We start from the raw sequence: 13,017 nt of genomic DNA on the forward strand, positions 1-13,017 counted from the left end.
ACCTGTTTACTGCCTTCCAATCGAACCCACGTTGTACACGTGATCGAGCGGGCTCGTACTCCCTTGTTCTCGTGCACTTTGCCAACCCACCCAACAGCTGCTCACACACACACACACACACACACACAGGTACACAAAACAACTACAGACAATCACAACAAGTCAAAACAACTACAAAGTGATAACTAAAAATATACATACATTATACTATATTATACATATATTATACACATATATATATATATATACAAACTGACACTAAACAACTACAAAGACACACACAACAGCTACAAAGAGACACAGAGCAGTTACAAATACACACAAAACTACAAGAAGCACACACAAATACAAAAACATAGAGCAGCTATAAACAAAAAAACTACAGAGAGACATGACTATTACAAAGACACAACAGCTACAAAGAGACACAGAGCAGCTACAATTACACAAACAAGTATACTGTACAAAAAAACCCACAACAAAACAAATTACAAAGACATACAGAGCAGCAAAAGACAAAATACTGCAGAGAGACAATAACTATTACAAATCTCAAAAGTCTGAATTTTGACTTTAATCTCAGAATTCTGAAGGTGTTTTGTATGAAGGATGATTAAGGCCGCATATGATTTTTTGGAAACAAAATTTAAAAATGTAAAGTCCAAATTATGCCTTTAATGTCAGAATTTTGAGGGGGGAAAAGTCCTAATTCTGACGTCAGGCTTTTTTACATTTGGCCCTGCTAATCCTCTTCTGTACATTTGGTCCTCAAAACATTCTTGTTCTTGTGTTTTTTTCTTTTGGGTGGAACTGTGCTTTTCTCTCGTGAATGAATAAAGGAACAAAAGTGGTTTTGTGTTTTGTATAGGTTATCATGGTCATTTTCTCGAGGCACAAATGCTTGTACATGGCATCATCACTTCTTTAGCCCCTTGCGTCTCTTTGTATGGTGTGAATCCCACACCCTGGATTGTCATTTAGGTCATTTTCAACAAAAGGTGGTAAACTGTATTGCATGGGAACAAGCTCTTTCAAAGTCTAACAGCTAACAAAGGGGCCCTGCAGTAACGTAATACTTACCCATGCTCACGATACTTGCCACCTGATGTGGCTATCCTGTTTAAAACTTTGTTTTCATTATGCAATTATTGACTATTGAATACATTTTTGATTGTTGATGGATCAGAAAGATAAATCAATCACTTATTGCACCTAAACTAAATACAAAAATAAAAAAAGCAGGTGATATTTCAAGTGTTTTGTCTTTGTATGGACTAATATTTCTGTCTGGTATCATCTAAGGTAGTTATATCATTTGTTGCACAAGTTTCACTGTAATTTTAACTGTGTAATTATCCCTCAGTGATTATATACATCAGTGTTAAACACTCTTAATTCTTCCCAGGATTTTTATTCCTTGCTTTGTCTTCTCATTGGTTTTGTCAGTCCATGGTGTGTTATGTGTTTGTGTGGGAGTGGTCTAATATCCTTTTATAACCAAAAGTTGTATAAATATCTGCTTTGGACCGTTTTCAAACACACAGAAGAAACACAATACTCAGTCAGGATGTAAGTATATTTTTGCATAAAATATGCCAAAATGTTGTGTTATTACTCTGCTAATTTCTCTAGTTTAGCAAAATCAGACTATTGCATTGCATGTTCCATGTGTGTTCCAGGTTCTGTGTTTCAGGGCTTGTTGTCTTTATGCTGGTGCTGACGGCTGAGGCCAGAGTTGGGTAAGAAATCTCTATTTCATCTCCCTTGTTGCATTTGACCATCATGTTTTGAAATTAAAGTGCTCCTATACTATGCACTGTTATATTATCGCCTTAACGACTCAGATTAGTTTACAAATTTGCTAACGAAGATGAATTGATGACAATGAACTCACATTAGTAAAATGTGTAATTATTCTTCCTCAAATGCAATAAACTCGGCTGTACCCCCTTTTTCCTTAAATAATTGAATCTGTGTTCTTTTATTTACGTTTACTTTTGTACATTTTTGAAATTTGTAAATGAATGCTTCCAGGTTTTGTATATATGTTGAGCTCTTTTAAAGTGTTTATTATGTTACTTTATTTTGTACAGTGTTACATTTCTTTGCCTTATAACATTTTTAAAAAAGTGTATTCATCTGTATTTTGTTCAGTAGTATTTGAAGACAGTAATACATTATACCCGTTAATGCCCTATTTAAATAGTGTCCTCTCTTGTTTCTTGCAGGAACTCCTCTGAGTTGGAGTTCTGCACTGACACAAAGGAGTGCCTGCTGTACAAAGAACAAATTTGTAAGAATGACGATTATGAGGTCAGAGAAAAATCCTTTGACACCTTTACTGACTGAAACTACTGAAAGTGTACTTGACCATTTTTGCTCATGTGCACAGGTGCGTCACTACGAATCTGCAAAATGGGCTTCAACCAACATGACCACCACATTTGATTTGGCAGCATTTTCTTGTTTCCAATATCTGTTTAAGTACATCAGGGGAGAGAACGATGGGGGTTTGTACATCTGAGATACATACATTACTTTTTCTCCTTTTTACCCCCTCTACTCTCTCAGTTTTTGTCTTATTCTTCTACTGCTCAGGTGCTTCCCAAAAAAAATACGTTCTTCGATCTAATATAGTGTGTAGAAGAAAAAAAATAGATGCCACAAATAAATCTAGAAATCTTTAGATATATTTAGATATCTAAATAATGTTACGTTTGGAGTTGAAGAACCAAAGTCATTTCACTGGTTGTTTAATTCAAGTTCAGTATCACCACACTTAGAACTTTGAATACGAACATGCAAATCAATACTAGGCCAGCATTGTGATTTTACTGCAAGGTAAAAACAAATAGGGACACGGGTTTGGTGTTAATAACACAACTATACTTGGAATACAATTATTATGCAATTAATAGTGTTGCATTTGTATCAATAATAGTAAGCACTAAAAAGCCCTAAGGCTACTCTGAGGTGGTGGGAGGAGGGGCCCAAAATCAAATTCTGCTTAGGGTCCCATAAAGGCTTTCTCCGGCCCTGATAATAAATCATAATCCGTTGCCGATCAGTTCAAGCGGATAAAGAGCAGTTTTCTATATAAAAAATCATTGTATTTTCATTGATGCCACTCAAGTCTAAAGTTTTTTTTAATTAAATGATAACACAAACATTAGGCATTAGGTGGATATGCCAGCATGTACTTTGTCATTTATTTATTGTATTCCAACCGCAATAATGTCCCAGGTGAATTTGATTCCAACAAAAAAAAGTGAATATTACACAGAGATGAATGCAATTTTTTTTCATCATCTGTTTGACATTGGGTCAAATATGCTGCGACACAACATTTCAATTATAATTGTGATCAGAAAGTAGATACTGTTAGAGGCAACTACATATGGTATATTGTGTATATTTATCACATGCGTTGTGTGCAGTTTATGTTTCTAATGTGATTCTTGTGCCGTTGTGTTGTTAGGGCATAACATTGAAATGACATCGCCCGTTGTGATGACAATACCTGAAGTCAAGTATACATTTCTGGGGATAGGTATGTACGAGATGAGTTTCTTGCTGCCATCTGAATATCAGATGAATCCCCCAAAGCCTACGGATTTACGCGTAAGTTTCTGTTGCCCTTCAGTCATTGTTTCGTTGACATGTTTGAGCTGATTCTGTGACATCTACCAGAAGCTTTTTCTAGCAAATGATTAAAATTGACTTGCAGGTGTACATCAGCGAAACACCGGACAGGAAAGTGTACGTAAAGAACTACAGTGAATTCTTCTGGAAAGACACTGACGAAATGCACGCAAATTCTCTGTCCAACAAACTTGATTCAGTTGGTGCAAACTTCAAAAGACAAGCTCACCACGCCGCTGTGTATAACTAGTAAGTCATTCTCCCATTGATCATTGAAAAAGTTATTTGGTGATAACGATCAAATATGTAATACATTATGACGTGAATGTATGTTGTTTTTTTTGCAGTCCATTTTCAATGGATAAAAAACACAACGAGGTGTGGTTTGTCGCTGAGGGGGAGCCGGTGTGTTTCAGTGAGGACTGAACTGCTGCAGCTGGACTTTGTGTCCTGTGACAACGAGGATTCGGGAAATGTAGATGATCTATTCTAGATGCACCATATTAATCATGACATGGAGCCAAATGTTCAATAAAGTTCTGCTTATTACATCACATTAGATCATCACGCCTTTATTTACAAAAGAGGAGATTGTTTTATATACTTTCGTACACGCTGCTGTCAAGGTGTCATGTCCAAATCTGCTGTCACCACCTTTATGTCCACACTTATGAATATCTCTTGAGGAGAGCACTGGACTACTGCCCCTTAGTGGTCACAGAGAAGAACTGCACACACACACACATCAGCAGATCAGGAACAAGCAGCAAGACTAACGTTCATGAAAGCCAAAGGTGTGACCCTGTGACCCTGAAAATAAAATGGATGGCTGGAGAGTGTGTGTCTTAACTGACGCTCATTATTGATAAATGAGTTTGAACTGAATTATTATGAATAAAAAATAATAACAAACAGGAATATGAGGACATTTCAGCACAACATTAATATCTGTAGATGTTCTCTTGAATTTGAACAGCAGCTGGCTGCAGTTGATACGAGTATTCCTATATGTTAACCTTAATGAAAGACCAAGTGGATAGTTTGGAAATGATCTGATGGAATATAATACACCAGATTTCACCGATTCTCTCACAGAGTTAAGGTGTGATGAAGCCAACATTTTCTCTAAGTTTATGATCATTAATCAGGTCAAGAAAACTCTACAAACTGATGATAACGGAGGCCAAGAAAACACCAGTTACTTCTAAAATGACTCTTTCAGAGAGGTTGTTGGAAAAAAACCTGGGATGCTGTGGTGGTGACTCTTATTCTACAATGTTTTGGGGTTAATTATTTATTCACTAAACAATAACTTGAAACCATGAAATAATTGGAGGAGAGGTATTTGTTAGATGAGGAGTCTATATTGTATTTAGTGATATCATGTCATTTACAGGTCTAATCTAAAGCCAGCTGCTTTATGTGTTCAGAAACTGGAACAATGCAGTCTCGTCCAAGGCGGCAATTTATTCCAATTCTGTTTTGAAAAATTGGCCACTCCCTCAGACCTGTTATATTTTTGTGTACTCTTGTCTTCTTTCAACAATATGAAAGATCAATGTCCTCCAATAGTAGTTCTGTATGTCACTTGTTTGCCAAGACATAACAAAGCAGTATATAAAGTATACCTAAAAAAGTATATCTATATATATATATATATATATATATATATGCTGCAGGGAAGAGTGTCAAAGAGGGTGACATATAAACCACCTGACTATTTTCTGGTCTTGTTCTATTCTTGTAGATTTTTAGAAGAGTGTTCACCAAACTTTAGAGGACTGACTTTATGAAACTTTTGAGACAGGATTTTAATGACTAATTCACTCAATTCCCTCCGCTTGGTTTGTGTTATTTAAAGTTTTATTTATTATTTTTCTTGGCTCGTGTATTATTTCCAAACCAGATGATGATGACAACTGCACAGATGAAAATAATAAAGTTATTTGAATATTAATTGAAGTGATATATCAGATGGAACTGTTTAAAGCAAATGACTTTATCAGGTTCAGGATGCCTTGGGCAGTCATTACAGGATGTTTACACTAGCTTTGGTAAAATTCATGGAACATTTGAAGTTGAACCAAACGGAAAAGTAAATACAGGTACACGGACGCTCTTCTGCGCTCAGCAGTTATTAAATTAGCTTCATGTTGGTTTTAGTTCATTAAAAAGTGATGTCATGTGAATTAGTTCACGTAATTATTATATTCAAGGTGCACAAGTATGTGCCTATATTCGACTGAATATTAATTTGAACAGAATGTATATTGTTCCAGGTGTTTCCTGCAGCTATTTGACCCGCCATTAAATATTTGTTCTCTCCTACGAAATTGGAACATTTAAGGTTTGTTTACCTTGCAGGTAAACACCTGGAACAATATACATTCTGTTCAAATTAATATTCAGTCGAATATAGGCACATACTTGTGCACCTTGAATATAATAATTACGTGAACTAATTCACATGACATCACTTTTTAATGAACTAAAACCAACATGAAGCTAATTTAATAACTGCTGAGTGCAGAAGAGCGTCCGTGTACCTGTATTTACTTTTCCGTTTGGTTCAACTTCAAATGTTCCATGAATGACATGTAATGTTTACCTTCTAGTTAAATTAATCAAAGAAGTTAATATTATTGATGGTTTAAGCAGTTCCCAGTCTGTAGAAAACAATACTACCTTTTTATTAATTTACTTAACTCCCCAGTTACTTCTCGCAATAATGGGAGAATCATTTTCCAAATTTAAGCAGAAAACATATGATAAACCACACTAAACATACAATATGTTTACAGACTTTTTTTTTTTTCAAATGTCCTCCCCTTGGTTGAAACATCTCTGTTTCTGGTTACTTATTCTTATCACCAGGGGGTACAAAATGTATCCCTCCTTCTACTTTTGATTAATATCAGCTTCCCTTATACAAAACCAAGAAATATGTGACACAGGAGCTTCAGAAGTCAAATAAAGACAAAAAACACTGCAACTCTGTGTACAATTTTGATTCCACTGTGATATATAGAGCTTTTCAGAATGTCACTGCATTTTTTAAACGCTAAAATGTGATTTCGTATAACTTCCAACAGCTATTCTTTTGAGGACTCTGCATTGACTTTCATTCATTTGGAGCCTGACCTCTAACCTTAACCATACTTTCCATTCTTCCTTCTTTAAATGATCAATACAAGTTAATAATTTTCATTTCATATGTTCATATATAAACTGTAGTTATATGAACATATTAAATGAAAATGATTAACTTATATTGATCATTTAGCTCATCATGTGTGTCCTTCAGATGTGGGCGGACAGATGAGTTTTTGTCCAGATGAGCTCTCACTCATCTGTGAGAGCTCATCTCACTCATCATGCAGTGGTTGTTTGGTTTCTCCAATGTGAACTTCAGTATAATCCTCATTACGTTGCACTGCATAAACTACATTGCTCTGTTTTTGCCTTGGGGTTTTGTCCTTTGCATCAGCGAGTTTCTTCTTTCTCTTTAAGTGATGCAGGGTTTTAAGTGCTCAGGATTTAGGACCAGGGAAAATCTGTCTTTCTGTAACAATGTCTGTGAAACAATGTCTTTTCAGCAATATCTGCTGTCCTTTGTGGAAAGAAGATAAAGATATGGAATATCTTCAATCTGGATTATGTGTATTAAAATGAAATCTATTCAATTAAATTTCAATTTGGGACTTCTATCAAATATGTAATAGGCCTTGTTAAGTTGTTTGCAAAATTAGATAGATAGATAGATAGATAGATAGATAGATAGATAGATAGATAGATAGATAGATAGATAGATAGATAGATAGATAGATAGATAGATAGATAGATAGATAGATAGATAGATAGATAGATAGATAGATAGATAGATAGATTTGTCAGGGCTTGTTGTCTGTCTGCTGCTGCTGACAGCTGAGGCCCAAGTTGGGTAAGAAAACTCAATATAATCATCCTTTTAACAGGTTGCTGTATTTGACCATAACAGAGGTTGCTCTGAAAATCTAGATGTCAAAGGTGATTAAATTGAAGAAAACTTAACATCTGCATCAGTGCCATTTTTAATATTTCCCATTATAATTTCACAGATACAGCTCTCTGCCTTTCTGTGCTGAGGCAAAGCAGTGCTTACTGTTTAATGTGATCTGTAAAACAGATGATTATGAGGCGAGCCCCAAAAAAATAAATGTTTAAACACTTCAGGTTCCTGACACTTTTTAAAAACCCACTCCACTATGTTTTCTTTGTGTCCCAGGTGCGTCGTTATGAATCTGTCAAAGTAGCTGCAACAATAGTGAGAGCCTCAACCCTGGAGGATGCACAGATTATTGGATACCCACGATTACTTGCCTATTTTAACGGTTCCAATGACATGGGTACATACTCATGTGTCTCATTTATTTATGAAATGACTTGACATAAAGATGTTGTCATGAAAGAGTGGCTTGTGCACAAGGATAAGTATGTGTGAGAACACTCAACACAAACCTGCACACAAAACAAACAATAACAGAAACAACTATGTAACAACAACAATAATTGAGTAAAATTGTTTTAAAGCTCCAAAAACAACCACCATAATGCAAAGATCAAGCATGTTTGTTCATGTCATTAGAATTATTGATCTGAAATTTTAAAATGTCATTATTTAGGAGTAATCCTGCAGTAGCTCCTGCTTTAGTGATAGTAACTCACAAGAAATCTGGCTACTTAATACAGTTACTACTCCTACTGATAATTTGGTAAGCGTATATACACACACACACGTATATATATATATATATATATATATATATATATATATATATATATATATATATATATATATACATTTATATTATTCAGAAACAAAATACCAAAGAGCACTTTAAAAATAATGTATAATATAGTTGTCAAAGTATTTTTGTCTAGTATGTTTGTGTTGATTCTGTGACATTTACAATAGGCTCTGATAAATAAAAGAAGTTTTCTTGCAGGTGTTTTTCATGCAGTCACCAGCTGTAACAGATTATGTAGCGTGATATCATGGATGGAATACAGACATCACTATTAATACACAGGGCAACTCAAAATGTTTTACAAGGGCAGAGAAATACATTAAGAAAATCATAGATTAAAAGTGACAAAGTGCATTTAAAAGACAAGAATGAATCGATAAGTAAGATGATTTTAAGAACTTAAGAAAAAGCTGCAGTAAATAAAAATGTTTTCAGGTCTGATTTAAAGGGACAGGGAGCAGGAAAGGTAGGGTAGGGCTTCTGAGTCTCTCTCACTCTCTGTCTCTGTCTCTGTCTCTGTCTCTCTCTCTCTCTCTCTCTCTCTCTCTCCCTACACATTTTAAAGGGTGATTCCACCAAAATACCACTTTCTCTAAATAAGGCATGTCCAAAGTGTGGCCAATCACGGCAGATTTTGTACGGCCCGCAGCTTCAGTTTTTTAATGTATTATTTATGGCTAGGGAGGGACTTGGACAAAATTTGGTGTGATGTGTTGCCTCGATTAGCTCAGCTGGTTAGAAATTGCACTTTGGAATGAGGGTCCAGGGTTGTAAACCAAACTCTTTTTCTTTTCTTTTTTCACTCCTGCCGATGTGGTTACATTGACATTTAAAAATGATAATGATAATGAAAATTAAATTTTAAATAAACTGCATTTGTAACTTGTATCTCTGCACCTCTATATCTTGTATCTCTGCAAAGCATTTGAACACTCTAACTATGACTTTTTGTCTGATTTTGGATGTCATACTAAACTATGACTTTTTCTTCTCATGTTGGACATCTTACTAAACTATGACTTTGTTTATCTCATTTTGAACGTTTTCAACAAAAAATGCCAACTCGCACCTTTTCAAGGCGAGCTCTTTCCTCCCATTATCCCAGAGTTGTCGATGGTGAAGTTGAAATCGTAATGACGCAAACAAATGAAAGCACACACACGATGGAGAGTTTTAGTTAGGTTTTCGGAAGTTGTTTTATTTGCTATTGACGATTTTTAATTTGGTTTTGTTGTTTTTGAAACACCCAGACAGACACACACATATGTCGTAGAATGTTTTGAGTCGTGATGCGACGTTCTTATCCACTGGACTATCTTCAGTGCTGGTGATGCTGCCGACAGGGACAGAGGACCACATGAAAATAGTGAACTGATGAAGGATCAAACAATTTGTCCTCGTAATTCAATGGTTACATTTTTTAAAAACGCTGACCATGATGAGAAACCAAGAAATTCAGAATAAGGGCATGAAGACAAGTATATCAATCCACCAGAGGTTGACTTGTATCTCTGAGGTTATGTATTCTAATCTTAAAAAAAGTCCCCAAGAAGTCATACGTATGACTTTTCGTATGTCGTCCATAATGTGACAAAAAGTCATAGTATAGTCAGTCATCATCTACCGCTTTATCCTCCGCCAGAGGGTCGCGGGGGGTGCTGTGCCAATCTCAGCTACATCGGGCGATAGGCGGGGTACACCCTGGACAGTTCGCCAGTCCATCGCAGGGCCACATACAGATAGAGACAAACAACCATTCACTCTCACACTCACTCCTATGGTCAATTTAGAGTGTCGAATTTACCTATCCCCACATTGCATGTTTTTGGACTGTGGGAGGAAGCCGGAGAACCCGGAGAGAACCCACGCTCGAACCCGGGTCTTCTCGCTGCAAGGCGAGAGTGCTAACCACTACACCGCCGTGTGGCCCCCTCATAGCACAGTATGTTGTCCAAAATGTGACAAAAAAGTCGTAGTATAGTATGTCTTTGAAATTTTGACAAAGAAGTCGTAGTATAATATCTCTTTGAAATTTTGACAAAGAAGTCATAGTTAAGTATGTCATCGAAAATTTGACAAAAAAGTCATTCATTTAGTATGTCGTCCAAGATCTGACCAAATAGTCATACTATGCTGTCCAAAATTTTGACAAAAAAGTCATAATTTAGTATGTCGTCCAAAATGTGACAAAAAAGTCATAGTATAGTATGTCATCGAAAATTTGACAAAAAAGTCCAAAATGTGACAAAAAAAGTCATACTTTAATATGTCGTCCAAAATGTGACAGTATCTTGTCCAAAATGTGACAAAAAAGTCATACTTTTCTTGGAAATGTCGTCCAAGATCTGACCAAATAGTCATACTATGCCGTCCAAAATGTGACAAAAAAAGTCATACTTTAATATGTCGTCAAAAATGTGACAGTATCTTGTCCAAAATGTGACAAAAAAGTCATACTTTTCTTGGAAATGTTGTCCAAGATCTGACCAAATAGTCATACTATGCCGTCCAAAATGTGACAAAAAATCATACTTTAGTATGTCGTTTAAAATGTGACAAAAAAGTCATACTTTAGTATGTAATCCAAAATGTGACAAAAAAGTCATAGTTTAGTATGTCGTCCAAAATGTGACCAAAAAGTTGTAGTATAGTATGTATTTGAAATTTTGATAAAGAAGTCATAGTTTAGTATGTGGTTGAAATTTTGACAAAGAAGTCATAGTTAAGTATGTCGTCCAAAATGTGACAAAAAAGTCATAGTATAGTATCTCTTTGAAATTTTGACAAAGAAGTCATAGTTTAGTATGTCATCGAATATTTGACAAAAAAGTCATTCATTTAGTATGTCGTCCAAGATCTGACCAAATAGTCATACTATGCTGTCCAAAATTTTGACAAAAAAGTCATAATTTAGTATGTCGTCCAAAATGTGACAAAAAAGTCATAGTATAGTATGTCATCGAAAATTTGACAAAAAAGTCCAAAATGTGTCAAAAAAAGTCATAATTTAGTATGTCGTCCAAAATGTGACAAAAAAGTCATAGTATAAAGTATGTCATCGAAAATTAGACAAAAAAGTCCAAAATGTGACAAAAAAAGTCATACTTTAATATGTCGTCCAAAATGTGACAGTATCTTGTCCAAAATGTGTCAAAAAAGTCATACTTTTCTTGGAAATGTCGTCCAAGATCTGACCAAATAATTATACTATGCCGTCCAAAATGTGACAAAAAATCATACTTTAATATGTCGTCCAAAATGTGACAAAAAAGTCATAGTATAGTATGTCTTTGAAATTTTGACAAAGAAGTCATAGTTTAGAATGTGGTTGAAATTTTGACAAAGAAGTCATAGTTTAGTATGTCCTCAAAATTTTGACAGAAAAGTCATTTAGTATGTCGTCCAAAATGTGACAAAAAAAGTCATAGTATAGTATGTCTTTGAAATTTTGACAAAAAAGTCATTCATTTAGTTTGTCGTCCAAAATTTGACAAAAAAGTCATACTTTAGTATCTCGTCCAAAATGAGACAAAAAAGTCCTACTTCAGTATCTTGTCCAAAATGTGACAAAAAAGTCATACTTTAGTATGTCGTCCAAAATGTGACAAAAAAAGTCATACTTTAGTATGTCGTCCAAAATGTGACAAAAAAGTCATAGTCAAGCATGTCGTCCAAAATGTGACAAAAAAAGTCATAGGTTAGTATGTCGTCCAAAATTTGGAAAAAAGACATACTTTAGTATGTCGTCCAAAATGTGACTAAAAAGTCATAGTTTAGTATGTCGTCCAAAAAATGTGACAAAAAAGTCATAGTACAGTATGTCGTTGAATTTTGACAAAAAAGTCATAGTTTAGTATGTCGTTTAAAATGTGACAAAAAAGTCATACTTTAGTATGTCGTCCAAAATGTGACAAAAAAGTCATAGTTTAGTATGTCGTCCAAATTTTGAAAAAAAAGTCAAATTATAGTATGTCGTCCAAAATGTGACAAAAAGTCAAATTATAGTATGTCGTTTAAAATGTTACAAAAAAGTCATACTTAAGTATGTCGTCCAAAATTTGAAAAAAAAGTCATAGTATAGTATGTCGTCCAAAATTTGACAAAAAGTCATAGTATAGTAAGTCGTCCAAATTTTGAAAAAAAAGTCATTGTATAATATGTCGTCCAAAATGTGACAAAAAGTCATAGTATAGTATGTCGTTTAAAATGTGACAAAAAAGTCATACTTTAGCATGTCGTCCAAAATTTGAAAAAAAAAGTCATAGTATAGTATGTCGTCCAAATTTTGAAAAAAAAGTCATAGTATAGTATGTTGTCCAAAATGTGACAAAAAGTCATAGTATAGTATGTCCCTTCTAAACTAGCAATCGTGGGTTCAAGTCCCATCATTGACAGCCCGATGGCATTCTAGTATGTCGTCCATAATGTGACAAAAAGTCATAGTATAGTCAGTCATCATCTACCGCTTTATCCTCAACCAGAGGGTCGCGGGGGGTGCTGTGCCAATATCAGCTACATCGGGCGATAGGCGGGGTACACCCTGGACAGTTCGCCAGTCCATCGCAGGGCCACACACAGATAGAGACAA

The 13,017-nt window shown here is 35.0% G+C and overlaps 1 protein-coding gene across 1 annotated transcript; it reads left to right on the plus strand.

Annotated features, from left to right (window-relative positions):
- The first annotated feature begins 1,522 nt into the window (after window positions 1-1,522).
- On the plus strand, window positions 1,523-4,196 carry LOC131475606 (heme-binding protein 2-like). Its single transcript, XM_058653831.1, has 7 exons — window positions 1,523-1,569; window positions 1,680-1,739; window positions 2,229-2,313; window positions 2,393-2,510; window positions 3,479-3,621; window positions 3,728-3,891; window positions 3,990-4,196. Coding segments are annotated over exons 1-7 (651 nt in total). The 5' UTR covers window positions 1,523-1,567; the 3' UTR covers window positions 4,069-4,196.
- Window positions 4,197-13,017: the final 8,821 nt, after the last annotated feature.

This window comes from Solea solea, chromosome 16, assembly GCF_958295425.1.
Source record: "Solea solea chromosome 16, fSolSol10.1, whole genome shotgun sequence".
In the NCBI taxonomy this organism is placed as follows: domain Eukaryota; kingdom Metazoa; phylum Chordata; class Actinopteri; order Pleuronectiformes; family Soleidae; genus Solea; species Solea solea.